Source organism: Elephantulus edwardii, unplaced genomic scaffold (assembly GCF_000299155.1).
Source record: "Elephantulus edwardii isolate Elephantulus edwardi_28Jun2011 unplaced genomic scaffold, EleEdw1.0 scaffold00068, whole genome shotgun sequence".
NCBI classification, from domain to species: domain Eukaryota; kingdom Metazoa; phylum Chordata; class Mammalia; order Macroscelidea; family Macroscelididae; genus Elephantulus; species Elephantulus edwardii.
The window spans coordinates 7,915,226-7,937,467 of record NW_006399818.1 but is presented as its reverse complement, the minus strand read 5'-3'; the positions used below and the strand labels follow the sequence as shown (position 1 = coordinate 7,937,467).

Here is a 22,242-nt window from a genome sequence, read left to right as displayed (position 1 = left end):
TTTCCGTAGATCTTCCAGAAGCATGTGCTTTAGGAAGTGGATGCCACTCCTGCTTCCCTACCTCTCTTAAAACTGGGAGCTAGGTATAATAATTACATGAGGAAATATTTATTTTAATAATTTTTTTTAGTTGATGAGAATGAATAGAAAGAACTTTAGAAAGAGAGAGAGAGTGTGTGTGTGTCTGTGTGTGTGTGTGTATTAATAGCAGTAATTCTATTTCTTTTTAAAACAGCTTTTGGTGGAAGATGACTGCTGCTTGAAACAAATACATCTTGGAGGAAGTACAGATAGAGTGCTCCTTAGAGTCAGGAGTGGTGTCTAGCCTGTAACATCTCACATGCTTTGGGCATGTTATCAGGCAGGGAAAGTCCTTGGAAGAAAGCAACATGCTTGGGAAAGTGGAGAGTTAATGAAGGAGAGGAGGGTCTTTAACAAGGTAGATTAACTCAGTGAGTGCACAGCACAGATTGTGAGGATGGCACAGAATTGTGTAAAGTTTGAATATCTTCTGCATAGGGGGCCCTGTGACTTGGAGTCAACAGCACCTAATGACTTGGATTGTATCTTTGCTAACGTCAGTAAACATAATCTCTTGGTTGTGTGTTAAACACTAGACTCTCTCTAGACACAATATATAGTGTCCCCCGCCCCGTCCCCGCATTAAAGCTGTATGTGTATTTTTCTTTAGTTTTGGCAAAATTCATCATACAATGACTTTGCTGATTTCCTCATCTATCTCATTTTTTTATAGTTACTATAGCTTTTGTTGTTTAAATGTTGGACCTTCTGGTTTTAAGTACCTTCTTTTTCTCTCTTTGTATTTTTGTCCTTTCTTCTGGGAAATGCCCTGAAATTTGTTTTTCAAACCTTCTGCTCTATTTTGTGTACTTATTTTGTAACTTTCTTTTCTTGTTTCATATATGCATTATATTCTGTCTCTGTGCTTTAATTTATTTTGGTCTTGCTAGAGGTTTTCTTGAAGTTTGTAGAGATCTTGGAAAGTTGTCTGTATTTAATTAAGACATTACAAACTGCTGTGTTAGTTGACCTTGTTGAAAGGTATTGAAAGGTAGACTCTAAGGTTTCAGGCATCTCTCCTTCATAGTAAGGATTGGGCACTTCCACTTTCTTTTTTCTTGAGAGGCCAATTTCAGTGGAGCTAAATATTGTAGTCTCCTGCCTGGAACACATAGGCTTGGCAGTCATGTTCTTTAAGGTACATGTGGGAAAGCATTGAGTTACTCACTATCCATGGATTCTTAATCTTCTTGTTTCAACATTTACAGAAAAGAATTTTTTGTCATGTTATGATAGTTTAGTTTGCCCTCTGGTGAAGAAACAAATCCGAGAGCCTACCTCTTTTTCATTATAAATTTTCCAAACTCCTTGAGACGAACTTTCACTTTGAGAAGGCAGTATCTCCAGTTCCTCCTGGGAGTGCCCAAAGTTTTGAAAAAAATGTACAGAGTATTTCCTAGAAGCTAGGGTAAGACAGACACTTTGGGCATGTTATCAGGGAGGCATCTTATTTCTGTAGCCTGTAACATATCACATTGTCAACTAAAAAGTTGGTGGTTTGAATCCACCAGCTTCTAGCAGGAGAAAGATTAGGGTTGCAGAGTGGAATATTTTTGGGGTTGGGGGTGTGGTTGGGGGATGTGCGGGGGCAGGGATTGTGTACCAATAAGGGAGTTTTTCTTTTGCTTTTCAAGGAGAGGAGCAAACGGGGAGGGGTGGGGGAGGGACGGGGTGGACGGGGAGAAGGGTGCAACAATGAATGAATGGAATTCCAAAATCTCTGTAGATGTTCATTGAAATGAAAAAGAAATAAATAAAAAAATATATAAACAGCTCAAATGTATTGAGAACTTACGGTACCTTCACACAGTGGAATACTTGCAACACTAAGGAGCAACCCTTGTAAAATACTATATAACATGGGAGAATTTAGAGAGCATTATGCTGAGTGAACTAACTCAGTCTCATAAGGACAAATACTATGTAAGACAATTATTATAAAAATAGAAGGATAACTAGTAAGATGTGGATAAATGTCCATAAGGGGAAGGAGAGGGAATCAAAGGGACAGAGGATGGAGAGGGAAGATTTCTAGAATAACAGAGTTTGTTGAGTGGAGGAGAGTGCAGTGAAGGAATTGGGAAAGATCAGACTTGAAAAGATGGGGTAATAGTAGGTACAGGTCAATGGTGATTAATTTTATAAAACACAATGTACATTAATGACCATTTGAAACACAATGTGAAGGGAGGAATGTGTGAAACACAGCATATAAGAAAGATACACAGCAGGTACGAACTTTGTATGGAAACCAATGTAAAAGCGGAGGAAAAACTATCTACAGCCTAGGAAATCTGATTTGAGGGAGTGACTTTTAGTTGGAGTTGACTCATTGCGGGTGGATTGTTCTCAGTAGGGGCCAGGCCCTGGAGAAAGACATCAGGAAAAGAAGAAGGTCAATGAAGGAGAGGGAGAGGAAGACCCTCAATGAGACGAATTGATACGGTGGCAGTAACAATGAGTTTAATCAGAGCAGCTATTGTGAGGATGACACAGGATCAGACAGGGTTCCGTTCTGTTATATGGAGCCTTGTTACTGGTCAGAGATGACTGATGGCACCTAACAGCCACCTTGGAGCGTTGAGTCATGAGGATGTTTGTTTTCTGGCGTTCTTCCTTGGAAGACATTTAGCTTTCTGGGTTTTTGTCAAGTTTGCTGAATCAATGAAGTATTGATTTAACTTGTTCTCCTTATAGCACAAATCATTGATTTTTACAGATTTAAGATCTTTTAAAATTGTGATTTTAACAAAAGTTTACAGAAAAATTGGATTTTAATTCATACATCATTGCACAATTTCCTCCCTCCCTCCTTCCCACGCCCTCCCCCAGTCCTCTTTGCAATGTACCTCTTATTCAGAACCATTGTGTTACGTATAATGAAACAGTTCTCTTCCTCATCAGTTCCAATACATTATTCATTATCTATCCAGTCTTTCTCTATTCTCCTCCGCATCACCCCCCCAGTCCTGCTTCATGACAGTGGTGTTATGCAGTATTTGTCTTTTTGACTCTCAGGCATTGCACTCAGCATAATGTCCTCCAGAGTCACCCATGTTGTGTAATGTTTTATGAGTTCATTATTTTTCAATTCTGTGTAGTGTTCCAATGTGTGAATATAGCATAGTTGTTTTGTTTTGTTTTTAATCTGTTTTTTACTAGACATTTGGCCGTTTCCACCTCTTTGCTATTGTGGACAAACATGGGTGTATGTAATTTAAAGAGATTTTTGAGGCAACATAAGTAAATATCTGTGTTTAACAATATCAAGTCTTATGTTGACTTTTTGTGAAATTGTAAAACAATACTACTTCAATAGAAATATTTTTATTGTTCTTTTAACTTGCATATACTTTACAGTTTTATGCCTAAATATAACAATTTTTATGAATCTGGAGGTTTTTCTTATTAGCTATTTTCCAAATATTTGGGGAGTTTATTACCCTATCCTATTCCTTATATCATTCATATCTTATTTTCTGGGTTTTTTCCACTTTAAATTAACTTATGCATATCTTTGGCCCAGTCATAGATAAGAGAATGCAGATTTAGTCTGCTGATATATAGCACAAGTAATTTGTGTAACTTAATTGATGCTATTGCTAAAATATTTAAATGTCATTGATATATTGGTATAATATACATTTAATTTCAGAGGACTTCATCTACAATAAATTTGTCACCAGGAGAAGTAGAAGAAGAAGATGATGATGAAAACACTTGTGGGCCCACTGGACTTTGGGAAGCTTTAACTCCTTGTAATGGATGTAGGAATCTTGGCTTCCCCATTCTTGCACAGGTAAAAGTTTGCTTTCGTTAAGGTCTAATAACATTAAGATGTAATAAAACCTTTGCCTAGTTTGTAATGGAAACATGAAAATGGTTGCCCATGTTCTTAAGTAAATCTTTTTATCCCCTAAAAGTTCAACTAGTATCTTTGTTCACTTCATAATTTTTTCCCAGTTAAAGAATCAATTAAATGATGTGACTTGCATTATATGTGTGTGCAAATGTGTGCATCATTTACATAACCTTTCTTATTTATTTGGCTGTCTTATTTTGGTGATGGTGGTAGTCCTAGGAAAATTGCATAATGACAAGGTTTTAATATTTATGCTCTGCAAATATATTTTGAACAATGCATTTTAATATTAAAATATAAATTATATTGAAAGGATTATGACAATTAGTTAAAGGTCAGGTTTCAAGAAAACTCCTAGGGCTTCTTGGAAAAGTCTGTGCATTGATTCCCCCGCCCCCCCTTAGCACAGTAGAAATATTACCAAATACTATGTGCACCACTGCAGATTTTGGAGTAAAATCTAATGATGAGAGTTGGACACTATCATTTGGAAATCATTGTTCTGTTCATTAAATCCATTTTAATTTTATTTGAGATAATCTTAAAATTCCTTCCTGTTGTGTATTTTAAACCAAAACCCTGAGTAGCAAGGAGTACTAGTCAACTACATAGACCATAGTGGAAAAAATCGTGTAGTACATGAAATGAAGATTTCATAGTAATTGTCCAGAATGTTACACATAAGGAAACCACAGCCTTCATTTATCTGCCACAATTTGATCACAGTTACTCAAATTCCAATATTTATTATTGAAGGCTATCTCAAATAAGTGAGATCATGTGCTGATCAAATCACCATATGATACTTAAAACTTTCTTAAAGTGAACTACTTATGGTACCCTAAGACAGTATTTTGGGAGAAAGATGAAAAATCTCTCATTCAGTGTATATCTTTTGTAATCAATGGAGGGGCAGTCCTGAATTGGTTCTAAATCGACAACAGTGAATTTGCAGCTTTTAGGGGAAAAATAGTTTCCATAATCTTTATAAAGTTACTGAACTGTAAGTTCCAAACAGGAGAGACCATTCATGTTTTGCCCAGCACGTATGGTATTAGCATTGTTCCTTGCATATATATATATAGTCAGAATTAGGTGATACTCAAGTGAATTGATAAGAAATGTACATAACCTTTTTCTACTTAAAGTTTTTTTACATATAGATTTTTAATGTTTTTAGTATTTTTTTAATTGATTTATATATAATCACTCATATACATTAGGTTTTGTACATGGACTTTTTGTTTCATACAATCATTCATATACATTATATTTTACGTAATTATCTAGCACAGCTCCATGCCTGCCTTTTATCATTACATCTGTTAGAATTTTAATTCGTATCTACTTGGATATATATATGTATATATGTGTGTGTGTGTGTGTATATATATATACATATATATATACATATATATACACACACACACACACACACACATATATATACCTATATAATCTATTTTAATTGACACACTTTCATCTGCTTAATAAAATAGTTTATAACTAGTTAAATTTGCTTATTATTTTTCCTCATAAAATTAACTTCTTTGTACAAATGTATTTTTTTGTATTATATCTAAAAAAGTAGCAAATATTTAAATTTAACATAAATTTTAGGTCATTTTGCTCTTTAAAGTGTCACCCATGATATGACTGTATCTGCTTCACCTTCACCTAACCAAATTTTACTTTTATCATTTTATATTACAATATTTTAATTAAATTGGTTATTTTATTGAGTTGGTATATGTATTGTCGAGTTGGAACAGACCCGTAGCTGACCCTCTGGCGGGTTTTCAGAGGCAGTTAATCGCACAGGAGGAGATTGCCCATCCTTTACCCAAGGAGCAGCTGGTGGGATTCCAACCGTGTGCCTTCGGAATTGCAGTGCAGCTTCTTGCCACTAGGCCACCAAAGCTTCCTCTTGACTTGGTATTGTAACTCAATTTTGTTTAGCATTTTTTAATTATAGAGACAAAAGATTAGATTTTTTTGGCCTATTTTTCTATAAAGATTGCTATTGCTTAAATGAATTTGTAAGTTACTGATTTTGGATGTTGGTAATTTAGTAGTACATTTTAGGAGGTCTGATGGCTTATGCTTTTGTGTGTCTTTAAGTCACCAGCAGCTCTTCAGATGTATTAAGAGGCAGTTAATTACATGGGAAGAGATTGCCCATCCTTTTCCCATGGATCAATTGGTGGATTAGGACCACTTGCTTTTGGGATTGCAGCACAGCGTCTTACCAGGAATTGCATTGCCAATACAAAGGTATGTAGTTCGAATCCACTAAGTGCTCTGAGGAAAAGATGGGCAATCTTCTTCCATGTGATTATTGCCTCTGAAAACCTACTGGACGGTCCACTATGGGGCCATTCTGAATTAAAGGAACGTAACGACAGTTATATTTATCATAAAATGTTCCCCAGTCTGAAACTTTTCCTTTTGTTGAGATTTGTATATAAACTTAGTTGTGTTTTGCCTAGTTTTAAAGCTGTGAGATTTAAACTGACCAGTTGGGAAATTATTTTTTCTGTGTTTTGTTTAATACATTTATCTAGAATTCTTATGAACAACAATCTTAAATATGAGGATATGTGTATTTTTCATTCATTAGTATCCGGTATTCTTATGACTGTATTGGATTTAGAACTTTTCAGATCTCTTTATAGTCTGCATTTTTCAATTTTCTTAAGCCACATGATTCAGTTTTGATATTTTTTATGTAAAATATATGCAGAATAAATCCTTCGTTACATTACTACTGCCAGCTGACATGATTGCTTGCTTTTAATGTTTGTATTTTGCAGTGATTAGGCCAAATTCTTTAAATGTCTTTATTCAGATTTTAATTATTACTGTATTAAATTATTGCTGTGTTAGTTATTACTTCAGTGTTCCTTGATACAGCAAACAAGAATGGGGCACAGTAATTTAATTTAATCTTCTTTTATGGTTGTTTTCATGGTATAGATCTTTTACTATGTTTGTGCATGCTTTACTCTTTAGACAGAAACTCTCCTTAGCATTTGTATGTTTATTTATAAGCTATTAAAAATTTCCTATTTAGTAATAAAGTTATGTCTAATTGGTAATAATTGATTCCTTTTATGCATCAGACATAATATCAAATATAGGCTTAGCCTATTACTTTTAATTAACAACAGTCTGTTTTTAAGTTTATTGTTTAGGAATTTCTGGGTATATTATTCCTTTAAAAATAGTAACTTTAACTTCTGCTTTTCTTATGTTTTCTTATATCATTAAGAGAAACTATAGTAAGAGAACATAAAATTATATTTATAGATATAAATTTTTATGTTGTTGTTATCTGCCATCGAGTTGCTTGTGACTCATAGCGACCCTATGTACAACATCCCTAAACTCTTCTCTGTCCTGTGCCAGTCGCACCGTCTCCAACACACCCAACCCTGATTACCTCCGTCACTAAATCAATCCACCTCATAGAGCGTCTTCCCCTCCTGGGCTGTCCCTCCACCCTACCAAGCATGATGTCCCTCTCCAAGGACCTGTCCCTCATTGCAACATATCCAAAGTATGTTAGACGGAGTCTTAGAATCCTTGCCTCCAAGGAGCAGCCTGGTTTGACCCTTTCCAGGATGAATCTGTTTTCCTAGCAGTCCATGGTATCCTCAGTACTCTTCTCCAGCACCACAGCTCAAAGGCATCAATTCTCCTTCTCTCCACCTTAGTCATTGTCTAACTCTCTAGGCATCAATTCTCCTTCTCTCCACCTTAGTCACTGTCTAACTCTCTGATGCATAACAAGTGATAGGAAAGACCATGGCCTGTATCAGACGCACTTTAGTTTCCAGAGAGACACTATTGCTCTTCAGTACTTTGGAGAGGTCCCTAATAGCAGACTTTCCCATGGCAATACGTCTTCTAATTTCCTGGCTTCTGGTGCCGAAAGTGTTGACTGTGGAGCCTGTATAACTTATTATATTGCTAAGGTGCACTGGTGACCTAGTAGTAAGGACAGGTGCTACAATTCCAAAGGCACACGGTTCCAACCCATCAGCTGCTCCTTGGGAGAAGTTTGGGCAGTCTTCTCCCATGTGACTTACCACCTCTGGAAACCATAGAAGGTCACTTATGGATCAGTTCTGACTCAATGGCACACAACAACAATATTATATTGTTCAGTTCGAAGACATGAAATGATTTTTATTTCTAATATTTTAATTATTTTACGATATAATATTTTTAAACTCAGACCATAAGTTCTTAAAATGCAAAATTAAAGGATTAGTTTGTGTTGCTGATCTTAGACTTGTAAAATTTTATAGTTCTTTGTTCAAATTCTGCACTAAGATACATTCACTCAAGTTTTTGTCTAGATTTTTAAATTCTTCTTGTCAGGCTTCATCTGAATGTTGTGAATTTTGTTTTAAGCCACAAAAATCTAAAATTGGATGAAACAGGATAAAGTAATGGACACTTAGAATTTCAGGTTTATGAATATATTGTATGAATATATTGTATGGCATTTTATTCTTTCATTGTGAATAGATTATTGACATTTCAACAAAAACAATTCCTTTCTTATTGGACAAAACTAAGCATGTTTCTTGTAAATAGAGATATTATGAAAGAATATTATGAATACCTTTATTTAGATGGCCTAAATCTATCACAACACAGATGTAGTATTTTAAAAATATCCAGTATTAAAATATATTTTGAGTTATTAATATTTAAGGTGATAAAGAATTTGGAGGGAAATACAAAATTCAGAGAGGAAGGAAGCTTTTCCTAGAAAAAATTATAAACTCAAATTTGTTTTCAGCACTTATGACAATAATAATCAGCATCTTTTACACAAAAACTAATGTGCTTCAGATATTTTACGTGTTTAATGTGTCAAAATACCACTGAAAGTTAACCTGCTCAAAGTCACATAGCTTATAAGTGTCATTGCTGTGACTTGGAATTATTGTTATACTATATTGCTTTCTTTATTTAATTTAGATATTTCTTATTTCCTATTGGTTTCTTCTGTCCCTGGTTATGTCTTGGGAATTTTTAGAAGAATTTAGTTTGACTCTTTCTAAGACCACAAATGGATGAGGATCTTTGGTAAATGAGGCAACTTCAACATTTTATTACTCATTTATTCATTTAATATTACTATCAAAGGAAGGTTATTCAGAGCAGTTTGAAGGCTGATCATAAGTTGTCATTAGTTTTCTTTGATACCCTTCCTCTTAATATATTCTGTAACGCAGAGAAGTTGAGTTAATGTGTGTGTTATAGTGGATGATATTGCTCTCTTTCACAGTCTTCCGCTGAGATATCCCCCTCTGCATCATGTGGACTGTGATGGTCTTCGCAGTTCTTTAATAAAGTTAGTCGTGGTGCTGGGACACTTCCATCAGATTGCCTCTTCTGGAGGGAAGACCTTGAAGCTCAGCAGTAATTACCAATCCTATTAGGGCTCTAAACCTGAAGACCTTCAACTAGTTGTAGGTTGGCTCTGTCCCATTTTTTGAGGTAACAGACTCCTTTGTGATGGTGCTATGGCTGGCATTTTTGTGTGTGTTGACTTTTGTCCTGATTACTTCTATGCCCCCCCCTTTTTTTATTTTCACCCATAATGATTCCATGGTAGACTAAGCAACCAGTCAAAATAGGAATGCCTTCTGTTAGCTCTCTGTGTCCTTACTTACCCTGTGCCAACCATCAGATAGGAAACCCTTTGTCTTCCATCCATCTCACTCATGTAGCCGTCTGTCTGCAAGGTTGAGGTGAGGATTCCTGTTTTATGAGACAGACTTACAAGCTTTTAAAATGGTCTTCCAGATGATCCCAGTTCATGCAGTCGTTATCTTCATGAGACCCTCAAGGAAGGGGCTGGCAGCCCTTGAAGATGTATTCTCTGAGGGCAAAGCCATGCCCAGAGCATTTGATCGAACAGTAGTAAGGCCCTCTGAGGACGTGTTGGGAGCATCAACCATAGTAATACTGACTTCACTTCCTTCTGGATTTCAGAATCCTGTTCTTACTGGTGCCAAATTTGCCTCAGTCTGCAGTTTCAGTTCTCGTCACATCTCTGGCATGTTTGGTGGGGACTGTGGTCACCACTACTGCTGCTGCCTCTGCTCCTTTGTAAGGCCCTACATTCTGTCTGACTGGGAATCTGTTCTTTCTTGAATGTACTTTATGTGAAAGGAATTAAGCTGGATTTCTTCTTCCATGACATCAATGGCCCCAAATAGATCAGGATCCATGTGAAGGCTCCTAATGCTGACTATTTCTTGCTCTTCCTCACAGTTTTCCCTGGTGGCTTCCTGGGGGGGGGGGAAGAAACAAGGGAAGCAGAGAAGGAAATGAGGCCATAAATACTTACTCTTCTCTTCCTATAAGTGAAACCATTCAAGAAATGTTAACAGGTCGTCAGGTTCAAGCTTTCACTTAAAGCACAAAAGTCCTGCTCTGCTGCCCTCCTGTGGTCATTCAGCTGGCTTCCTCCCTCAAGACCCAGTATCCATTCATTTCTTTATTCAATACTAACCTTTTGAGCTTTTAAAGTATGTTAGGTACAATGGTGGGCTATATGGACATTATAAAGAGATATGTGGTCATTTAAGTTTTGCATCAAGACCATTTGCAGTGGTCCAGATGAGCAGTTTTAAAATACACAAGTGAACACCCTCATATCCTTTTACTTAATACACTTGGGTTAGTATTTCTGAAGAACAGATTCCTAGAAGTGAGAAACTGCACATTTACATTTTGATAGCAAAATGCACTGACAAAGTATACACATGCACAAAAGCATGTCATAATGATATGTACAAAAATCAATACAAACTTGCCCAGTCACAGAGGACATGATAACTCAAATGAGAGACTGTCTACTGGTCATAAATGCCCCACAATGTTAACAGTCCACGTGGGCTATTGGAAATAAGTATTAAGGAAAAATTTCATTGTCAGAATGCTGCAGGTGTCATTAAAATAAAAGCTGACACTCTGACTTCTCTGAAATTTAGCCTTGGAAAGCAGTTAAGAAGTGGTGGCAACCTCCCTAATGTGACAGAGCCCTTGGGGATGTTCAAGTCAGCATAAGGAGAGTGTGTGGAAAGAACGCAGCTTCAGGAGCCCAGCATTAAGCTGCTCTCCAAAGCGCCCTGGCCCCAGGTTCTGGAGTCTGCACGCAGACTTACTGCTAGGCGGCTGTCCTTTTCTTCCTCAAATACAGGTATGCTCATCACATCCCCAGCAGGCACAGCCAGGGTCCCACTGTAAGCCTCCACTGGTGGTCTCAGGAGGTAAACCAGATCTTCCCAGTGCGCAAAAAGATCTTCTCGCACGTCTGAAGAGGGACACAACTGGAGGTAGAAAGAGCGACCAGTCGCAAGCTTCAGGCAGAGCTGCTGCCTCGCAGAGTTGTGGACGGACAGCTGAACGAACTTAAGCGGAAGCAGCCTGGTTAGCTCCAGCAGCTGCCGCCTTTTCCTCTGAGCGCTGGTACAGCTGCACTTGGTGTGTTTGTCACTGGCCGAAATTGGTCGTGCCAGCAGCATGGCATCTGGTACTCCGAGATTGGGGCTGGTGCACACGATGCCCACAGTCACCAGGTCGCCTCTGTTGTGCAGATCTGTCACCTCTCCTCGTTTGCTGACCTGGATAAAGTCGCTCTCAAACATTGGTGCATAATCAAACATCGTATACTCGCCCATGGACAGTTGTCGCTGCAGCTTTCCCTTGAAGATGTCAAAAATGCTCATCTCAAGGAAATTTCAGTGGTGAAATAAAGTGGCCCAGCCCCGCTGCTGGTAACTGTTTGACCAAGATGCTTCCTGGGGCCCTTTGTCTCCTTTCTTATGGTAGATCACAGGGCTACTTGAGTGAGCTCTCTTGGTATCACAAATCCCTAGCAGGGGGGTCTGAAGACCAGTGGCTCAATGTCAAGGACAATAGAGCTCCTGGTTCCAGACGGTGTCACCACCTTCAGCACATCAGGGTCGTCTGTGCATGGAGAGGCCAGGCGTGCAAATATCTGGGCCTGTAGATGTCTGGGTGTGCCTCGGAAGCTGGAAGTGGAGATGTCAGAATGCATAGATGTTGGGGAACTCTTAGGAAGAGCCTTGATTTGAACCCGGCCCACCAGCTACTTCCACTGTTTGGATTTCACAATCCACACCCAGAGTCGCAATCCAACTGCGCATCTCCTGCCTGCCTCCCCCTTGGTCTCAACTATATCCTGGGGGCTGCTTTAATATGCCCCTGCCCATTGTGACAGGGCACCATCACACACACCTTTGTCTCTGTCACCAACAGTCACTCCACCAGGGCAGGGGCTCCTCCCTGCTCTTAATGCAGCAGCCTGGAGGGGTGTGGGTGGCTGTGACACCTCAGGAGATGCGCTACTGAAACTGTTTTTGCTTTCTTTTAATTTTGATTTTAACAAAATTTACAGAGAAGTTGGATTTTCATTCATTCATTTTATTTCATCTCCCTCCTTTCCCCCTCCCTCAGTTCACATTTAAAAAAAAATTCCTTCATTGTTGCATAATTACCTCCCTCCCTCCCCGACCCCCAGGTTTGAAGGTTTGAAGATGTCCATGCTTGCTGAGAAATTACATACAAAAGTGTTGCACAAACTCTGTTGAGTATCTCACTCTCACTGCTGTCCAGATGGAACCATAGTTGGTCCTCCTGTAGACTTTTTCAGAGGCTATACATCGGACAGGAGGAAGGAGATGGCACATCTTTCTCCTTTGGCCCGGCTGGTGGATTGGAACTGCCAGAGAGGCCCTGCCTTTGAGCTACCAGTGCAGCCCCCTATGGACTGGACCATGGGTTAAGAAATAGACTTAATTTTCCACACAGTTCTCATCTGATCTAATGCAGTGTTTATTATCTAGCTGTTCTTTTGCCATTCTCTCCTTACACTCCCCCCCCCCTTATATGTATAAGAGCAATCTGGAACAAGGTGTGCTTTGCTAGGAGGGTTAAGGGAGAGAGGAAAGAAAATGTACATTAGGAGAAAAAGGGTAAAATATAACATTTTTATTTTTTTAAAGAAATAGACTTAACTTTAAAAAATTTATTTTATTAATTTTAATGAATGTTTACAGAGATTTTGCATTTCCATTCATTCATTGTTTCTAGACTTAATTTTTAAATCTAGCATGTATAACTATGGACATCCACTCCTAAAGTAACCAGACAAATTGGTAGAGAGGTTGGTATAGACTATTTATTAACATTTCTTACAAGCAAAATTAGTATCTTACAATGAATTGGTGTCTTGGATTGAATTTTGTCCCCCTAAATACATGTCTGTAATGATATAATGTTAGTGAGAAGGGAGCTCTGGTGGCCTAATGGGTGAGGAGTTGTGCTAACAACACAAACATATGCAGTTCGAATCTACCAGCTGCTCTGTGTGAGAAAGTTGGGCAGCCTCCTCTCTGAAAACCCACAGGCAGCTCAGCTGTGAGTCAGTTCCATCTTAATGGCATATAGCAACAATGATATCATTGCCAGGGATCTGATAAACCAAAGAACTGTAAGAGAATTAAGGGTGGAATGTAATACCATCTCATCCCAGCTCAGTCCTGACACTGGGGAGTTTCTCTAAGGTGTGGCCTATAGTACCTTTAATTTCACTAGAGATAAAAGGAGAAGAAAGCCAGCTGAGAGAGAGGGACTTTATCTTCATCAAGAATAATGGCTAGGAGCAGAAACTCTCTTTCTGTGGAGTCAGAATTGATTCGTAGTGGATCCTCCAGTAGGTGTTCAGAGGCTGCAAAGTGCCCAGGACAGGATTACTTGTCATTCTCCTCCAGAACCCCTGGCTGGTATGTCTTTTGGGACTTGGGCCCCTTTTCAGGGAAGTTCTTTGACAGCGAGAAAGGCCAGAACTCAGTGGAAATCTGCAAGGAATGCCTTGCCTGTAAATGCTGAAGGAAACTCGTCCTTTCCTTTACAACTAACAGAGAGAAGGTGGACCTTTCCTTAGAGCTGGGGTTGTTGCTGTTGTGTACTATTGAGTCAGAACAGACCCACAGCTGACCTTCCAGCAAATTTTTCAGAGGCGGAGGAGAGAGTGCCCATCTTTCTCATTCAGAGCAGCTGCGGGATTTGAACTATGTGCCTTTGGGAATGCAGCACAGCTTCTTGCCACCAGGCCACCAGAGCACCCATCACCAGAGCAGGCAGCCTAAATTTAAAGTTCTTGGCTCCTAAACTGTAAAAGCATGAATTTCTGTTTGTTGAAGCACTTCACTTGTTCTGTATCTGTGATATCAGTGTTGACTAGTAAGATTATGGCCTAAATAAATTCATAAGAATTCTATGAATGAATGCATTTTAAGCCATAAACATGATTATATTTCTCACTGTTTATTAACATTGAAAAGATATCAATGATGTTAATATAATTTTTTAAAAAGCACAACAGATTTCAGACTAGCCTTGGAATTGTTTTCTAATTTATGTAAAAGTGTCTCTGCATTGGTGGTTATAGGCATAAATTCACTGGTATACTGAGAGTGCCTATATGTGAATGGTGTGATTTTTATTCTCTTCTATAACATTTTAACCATTTTTTCCTGGGATAATTATTTCTGTTCTCAGAAGAGATAATGATAATTTACTAATGTATGTTTGTTGTTGTTAAGTGCCATCAAGTGGTAGACGACTCATAGCAACCCTATGAATGAAAGACCTGAACACTTGTATAACTTTCATTGTTTCTTCAAGTTCATAGGATTTCTAAAGCCAAGCTATTTCAGAAGTGGATGCCACTCCGGCTTCCAAGCTTACTTTAATCAAGGAGATCCATCAAACACTGTCCATCATGGGTAACCATTATCACCTTTGACACATCTGTGTCACAGTGTTCACCATTACGGCAACCACGAGTTACCTGGTACAGCAAATGGACAGACCAGTGCTATACCACTTAGAAGAATGTTTGACCAAAACCAATTAAAATCCAGCTTGAGTTCTGCAGGTTAAAATCACCCACCTTTGGCTTGGTAGCCTCACTTTCTATGTATTTACAGCCATTTAAATATGTTACACACACAGGCACACACAGGCACACACACACACACACACACAACACACTCACTCTTAAAGAACTGATGATTTATTCTTCTCAAGTTTCTGTATCTTCATTATACAGTGAAAAGAGTCTCAAATATCACTTTACGTCTGTGTCTTTACCTGGTATCAGACTATTAACTATAGAAACCCTAAAGGAGCCCATGAGGTGCAAAGATTAAGTGTTCACCTGTTAATAGAATGTTTAGTGGTTCAAACTCACCCAAATGACTCTGAGGGAGACATACCTGGTGATCTGCTTAGGAAAGATTATAGCCCAGGAAACCCAGTGGGCCAGTTCTAGTCTGTCTCATGGAATTATTGTAAATTGAAATTGACTCAAAAGTTCCTAAAAGCATAGATGCAATGAGGTATTTTGCCATTTGCTAGAAATTCCATTAACTCAGTAATATTATAATATTTTTAGTGTGATAATGTTCATGGCCATAGTAACAAAATCCCCAAAACTGTTGCCTTCCAGTAGATATTAACTCACAGGAACCCTAAGGGACAGAGTAGAACTGTCCCATGGGGTAGCTTTTGTGCCTTTAAATCTGCAGTCACATTTTCGTCCCACAGAACAACTGGTGAGTTCAAGGTCATGATGAATTATTGTTTTAATATACTATTGGATTCTATTGGCCAGGATTTTACAAAGGATTTTTGCCTCTATGCAAATAAGAGGTATTGGTCTATAGCTGGTGTTGTGTTTGTTTTTTTTTTTTTCCTTCTTTCCTTTTTTCTAATGTCTTTGCCTATGACTTGATGGCATTTAACAACAACATAGAGAGAGCTCACTTGGCCTAGTGGACAGAAGTCCCTCAGGCCTGATTTTAATTGTTTTTGGTCAAACATTCTTCATAGTGGTATAGCACTGGTCTGTTGATTTGCTGTACAGAGGTAACTCGTGTTTGCTGTGGTGCTGAGTACTGTGACCCTAATGTGTCAAATGCAACATTGGTCACCCACGGAAGACAGTGTTTGGCAGAGCTCCTTGATTAAAACAAGCTTGGAAGCAGGAGTGGCATCCACTTTGAAATAGCTTGCCTCTGGAAACCCTATGAACTTAGTTATACATGTGTTCAGATCTTTCGTTCTTAGGATCGCTGTGAGTTACCTATGACTCAATGACATTTAAAAACAACAATGTCTTTGCCTAGGTTTGCTATTGGAGTTATACTTGCTTTATAGAATGAGTCTGTTAGTGTTCTTTATTTTTCTATTTTTTAAAATATCTTAAGTAGAATTGGTGATAATTTATCTCAGAATGTTTGGTGGAATTCACCCATGTATCCATCTGAGCCAGGAATTTTTTGGGGGGAGTCTTTTGAGGATCTGTTCAGCTATTTCTTTTATGATGCGTCTGTTCAAGTGCTGTATAATTCATATATGCCAATTTTCATATAAATATGAAGGGATTTTTGCCATGAATAAACATTACGAAGTATTTCTCTGAGGGTTCCAGTAGAGCATTGCTAATTGCCTTGTCACAAGGCAACCAGTAATCGTAATTCCTGTAAGGGCCTGCTCACTTTACAGAATTTTTTACAAAGTCGTTGTTGGATCATAAAAGGCAGACTTTATTTGGCCTGGTCATCATTGTGAGTATCATTTTGGCAAATGTGTCTGGATCTTTGTGAGTCTGAGAAATTTGCTGAATTCCTTCCAGCTCTTTGAAAGATTTCTTATTAGTATTTGCCTCAGTTGAGATGGCTGCAAGAAAAGATACCTGAACTTGAAGTTGAAAGAGCTTGTGTGTAAATATAACAGCTTTCTATATGTTTGTACTGAAATCAGATTTCCACAACTTATTCACTAGATATTCTTAAAATAAATGTATGTTCCCTCTCCTCTACAATTGAGAGTGTGCCATTGGATAAATCTTGTAAATCTCTGTACCTTATTTCCTTATTTTTCTCATCTATAAAACATATAATCCCATAAGTATCTTTCAGCTCTCGAATATTTATGAGTTTGTGATAAGGGTTTAGCTTTTTCTCCTCTTTTACAAAACTACTGCTTACTTTGGAAATACTTTCAACAGTAAGGAGTCAAGGTACGATATAATTAATCAATCACAGCTCTAGGATTTATGTGATTCAATAAATAAAGGTGCTCTGTTGTCCAATTTCTTCTTGTTGAAATTTTCAACATATTTTAAATGTGGAGATGAAAAAATATTAATTATAATCATAACTTGGGTATCTGTTCAATTGATAGTAATTAGGAATAGCACTTAAAATTGTGTGATTGAAAATATGCTTTAAACATAACAAACACAGTTAAATGAGCAATGGACAGGGCTGTGGTACTTAGAATAACACCCTTCTCACCTCCTCAAAATGTCTCCATCTTGATGCTCAGAATTTGGGAATATGTAACTTTGTATGGCATAGGGATTCACAGATGTGATTAGGGTAAGGATATTAACAGGAAAGATTATTCTAGATGTACCCCGATAGCTAGGAAGGTGTTCAGAGTGATAGAAGGAAATATGATGGTGGGGACAGACGTTTGAATGATGCAATCATGAACCTAGAAATATAAGCAGCATCTTGTTTGTTGTTGTTATGTGCCACCGAGTTGCTTGCGACTCATAGCGACCCTGTGTACAACAGCCCTAAACCCTCCTCTATCCTGTGCCACTCTCACTGTCTCTGACACACCCACCCTGATTACCGCAGTCACTGAATCAATCCACCTCATAGAAGGTCTTCCCCTCCTGCACTGTCCCTCCACCCTCCCAAGCACGATGTCCCTCCCTCTCCAAGGACCTGTCCCTGCTTACAACATGTCCAGAGCATGTCAGACAAAGCCCCAGAATCCTTGCCTCCAAGAAGTAGCCTGGTTTAACCCTCTCCAGGATAGATCTGTTTGTTTTCTTGGCAGTCCATGGTACATTCAATGCTCTTCTCCAGCACCACAGCTCAAAGGCATCAATTCTCCTTCTATGCTCCCTAATCATTTAGAAAAAGCAAAAAAGATTGTCTCACAGAACCTCCTGTGACCTTGAATTTAGCTCAGTGGAATGCATTTTAAACTTCTGACCACCAGAACTGTAAGAATAAATTCGCATTGTGTTAAGCTACTTGTTGTTGTTAAGTATATGTAATAGTGACCCTATGAACAACAAACCTGTCCTGTGCCATCCTCATAATTTCTGATGCACTTGTGCCCATTGCTGTAGTCACTGTGTCAGTCTGTCTTACTGGGGGTCTGCCTCGCCTTCTCTGACCATCTTTCCAAGCGTGATGTCCCTTTCCAACGAATAGCCTTGCCTACCTATGTGTCCAAAGTATGTGAAACAAAACTTCACCATCTTTACCTCTGAGAAGCTCTCTGGTTGTACTTTCTTCCAGACATTTCCATTTGTTGTCTGGCAGTCTGTATTCAGGATTCCTTTCCAGCAGCACCACCCAAAGGAATCAACTCTCCCTCTTGTCTTGTTTTTATTTGTTTTAATTTGTTGTCTTGTTTTCTGATGCATAGCAGGTGATTGAGAAGAATGAATTTAAGCTAACAACAACAGTTTCAGATAACTTGTTAATGTAGAATAGGAAGCAAATACACATTTTTTTTCACCTTGTTGCTATTGTTACAATTACCTAAATGTGGAAACAGTTTTGGAATTAGGTAGAGGTTTTAAGAATTTGAAGAGCTTGACAGAAAAAGTCTAGATTGCCTCTAAGAGTATGGCAGGAGAAATAGAAATCTTAAGATTCTGCTTGGGAGTGTGCAGAAGCATTTAAGAAGTAAAGTAGAGAAAACCTGTATCATCTTAGAGAATACTTATCAAAAACAGAAATAGAAATATGAATGTTAAAAGAAATCTATGAAAAGATTCAGGGAAAAAATGAAAATTGAAAGCTGCAAAAAATAGGATACGTGTTATATAGTGGCAGGAAAACCAGAATTGCATTCTTATCTGTGGAAAACAGAATTTGTAAGTCATGAACTTGGAGGTTTTACCAGAAAAGATTTCCTAGCAAAGTGTTGAGGGTATGCACCAAATCTTTATTTCTTTTAATAAATGTTGAATAAAGGGATATATTGAATGAAGGCTTTTTAAACAAAAAAAAAAATTAAGATTTAAGTGATTTTAGAAATTTCCAGCCTATCAATTTGGAGATTTCACCATCAGGGAATTGTGCTTTAGAAACAAAGCCAAGGTTGTGCCTGACCACCTATTGGCAGATCCACACTCAGGACGATGTCAGCATTTCAGTCACATTGAGGTTCTATGAAGAGATTGGGTGTATGAGTCATGATATCTTTAGTTATTGCTGTAGAAACCAAAAATAGAGATGTATTTATCCAGGAAAGGTTTTTTTTTTTTTGTTTTTTTGTTTTTTTTTAAGGAGCCCTGTTCTATTGGAGTGCATCTCTTTGGCATACATAGGAAACCCAGAGGTTCTTAACAATATTAGCAGAAACACTGTCACCTTGCACTGAAAGGGACAGTTAAAAAAGCATAATGAAACAAGGCTGTTGTTGTAAGTTACTCTTCTGTTAGCTCTTACTCTTAGCAACTCTGTGCACAACAGAACAAACCCCTGCCTGATCCTGCACGGTCCTCTGCTGTGCCTAAGCCCATTACTGAAGTCACTGTGTCTGTCTGTCTCTCTGCTTTTCATGACTTAAAGCTGTTGTTGTTAGATGCTGTGGGTCAGCTGTGACTTAAGGTGACCCTAAAGAAGAACTAGGGATTAAAACCTTGCTCTATCCCATGTCATTCTCATGATCATGCCCTCCTCTTTGAATAGCAATGGTAATAATACTGTTGTTGTTGTTAAGTGCTGTCAAGTTGAATACAACTCATAGCAACCCTATGAATGACAAATCTGAACCTTGTCCTATCCTGTACCATCTCTAACACATTTGAGCCTTTTGTTGCAGTCACGGTGTCATTTCATCTCCTTGAGGGTCTTCCTCTCTTTCACTGACTGTCCACATTTCCGAGCATGGTCTCTCTCTCTAAGGAATAACTTCTTTTAGCAACACATGCCAAAGTATGCAAGGTACTGTAACTAATAATAACAAATACATAAATAAATAAAAAAGTATGCAAGGTAATGTAACTAATAATAACAAATTTAGAAAAGAAGGTCAAGCTGCACTGAAGGCAGTGAAAAAAAAAAAAGACTCCGGAATTGATAGAATATCAATGGAGATGATTCAGGAAACAGGTGCAACGCTGGATATGCTCTCCAGTCTGTGCTAATAAATGTGGAAGACAGTTTCTTGGCCAACTGACTAGAAGAGATTCCAAAATAAGATGATTCAATAGAATGTAGAAATTCTCAAATAATATAGTTAATAATACAGGAAATTAAAATCTTACAGAAGATTATAAAAAAAATACTGGAACAGTATATCAAAGGGGAACTGCCAGAAATTCAAGCTGGATTCAGTAGAGGCTATGACACAGGAGATTTCATTATTGATATCAGGTTGATCTTGGCTATATTCATGGGATACCAGAAAGATGTTTACTTGTGTTTTGTTGATTATGTAAAGGCATTTGACTTTGTGTATAATAACAAATTATGGGTAACATTGAAAGCAATAGGAATACATGGACACTTCTTTGTACTCATGAGAAACCTCTCCATTGAGAAGAAGCAGTTGTCTGAACAGAATAATGGAACATTGCATGGTTTAAACTCAGAATGGGCATCAGGATTGTATCCTTTCTCCATACCCATCCAATCTGTATGTTGATGAAAGAATTCAGGAAGCTGAAAAGGAATGTAGCATCAGGATTAGAGGCAGATTCATCAGCTACCGCAGTATGGAGATTACACTACCTTGTTTGCAAGAAGTTAAGAAATTGGAAGAACTTATTACAGAAGATCAAAGGCTATAGCCTTCAATATGGATTACATCTCAGCATCAGAAAACAAAAATCTTCACTACTGGAACGATAGGCAACATCATGCTACATGGACAAAATATTGAATTTGTCAAGGATTTCATTTTACTTGGATCCACAATCAACACTATGGTAGCAGTAGTCAAGAAATCAGAAGAAATGTTACATTGGGAAAATCTGCTGTCAGGAATCTCTCAAAGTGCTGAAGTGTAATGATGTAACTTGAAAGACTAAGTTTCACCTGATCCAACTCATACTGTTTAAAATTGCTAAAGGGAGTTCTGGTGGCCTAGTGGCAAGAAGCTGCATTGCAATCCCAAAGACAAGTGGTTCAAATCCACCAGCTGCTCTACAGGAGAAGGATGGGCATTCTCCTCCTGTGCAATTACATTCCTCTGAAAACCCCCTAGAGCGTCAACTATGGATCAGTTTTGACTCAGTGGTACAAAACAACAGCACCAACAGTACATCTGAAAGCTAGACCATGAATAAGGAAGACCCAAGAAGAATCAGTGCCTTTGAATTGTGCTGTTAGTGAGTATTATTGAACATACTGTGGACAGCCAAAGAACAAACAAGTCTGTCTTGAAAGAAGTGGATCCAGAAGGCTCTTTTGAGGCACAGATGGTGAAACTTTTATTTCACTTACTTTGGGAATTTTCTCAGAAGGAACCAGTCCTAGGAGAAAGACATCTACTGAGAAAGGTGAAGAATCAGATAAAGAGACGAAGATTCTCACCAAGATGGGTTGGCACAATTATTACCACAGTGGGCTTGGGCATGACAGAGATCATGAAGATGGTACAGGATAGGGCACGTTCAGAGTTGTTCATAGGGTCACTATGAGTTGTAGTTGATTTGATGACCCCTAACATGTTACATTATATGATAAAGGGACTTTGCATGCGTGGTTGAGGTAAGGATCAGAGATTCCCCTGAATTGTTGTGTACCTTCAAGTTGTTACTGATTCTTAGCTGACTCTCCAGTGGATTCTCAGAGGCAGAAAATGTAAATATTACACAGGAGATTGCCAATGCACCCCACTCCTCTCCCGGAAATACTGATGAGTTCTGTGTACCTTTGGCTTGACGGCACAATTCCTTAGCACTGCAGAGAACTCTGATGGCCTAGTGGTAAGGAGCTTCACTGCCAACTCAAAGGCATGCAGTTTGAATCCACCATCTGCTGCACAGGAGAAAGATGGGCAATTAACTCCGACACAATTCACTGCTTCGAAAAACCCACCTGAAAGTCAGATCTGGGTCAGTTCTGAATGGATGGTACATAACAACAAGGCACCAGAACTTCCTTACTCACTTTAATATGTTGTTGAGTACTGTT

General features: G+C 38.3%; 2 protein-coding genes across 3 annotated transcripts in view; one reads left to right on the top strand and one right to left on the bottom strand.

Annotated features, from left to right (window-relative positions):
• Nucleotides 1–22,242, top strand: part of ANKS1B (ankyrin repeat and sterile alpha motif domain containing 1B) — a 1,992,519-nt gene that overhangs the window by 480,337 nt on the left and 1,489,940 nt on the right. For both annotated transcript variants that reach the window (XM_006888510.1, XM_006888509.1), the window contains exon 9: nt 3,737–3,880. In XM_006888510.1, coding sequence (XP_006888572.1) covers nt 3,737–3,880 — 144 coding nt within the window. The remainder of the gene's footprint in view (nt 1–3,736; nt 3,881–22,242) is intronic.
• Nucleotides 10,084–11,700, bottom strand: FAM71C (family with sequence similarity 71, member C). Its single transcript, XM_006888559.1, has 2 exons — nt 11,129–11,700; nt 10,084–10,246 (listed from the first exon to the last, which is right to left on the bottom strand). Exons 1-2 carry the CDS (start codon nt 11,698–11,700, stop codon nt 10,084–10,086), a joined length of 735 nt encoding a protein of 244 aa, XP_006888621.1.

What these genes read in the sequence shown, in the direction of transcription:
- FAM71C (XM_006888559.1), bottom strand. Translation starts at nt 11,700, where the DNA reads ATGAGCATTTTTGACATCTTCAAGGGAAAGCTGCAGCGACAACTGTCC. An exon ending in AGCCGCCTAGCAGTAAGTCT is followed by an intron (nt 10,247 to 11,128) that starts GCGTGCAGACTC and finishes GGAAGCCACCAG; the next exon opens with GGAAAACTGTGAGGAAGAGC.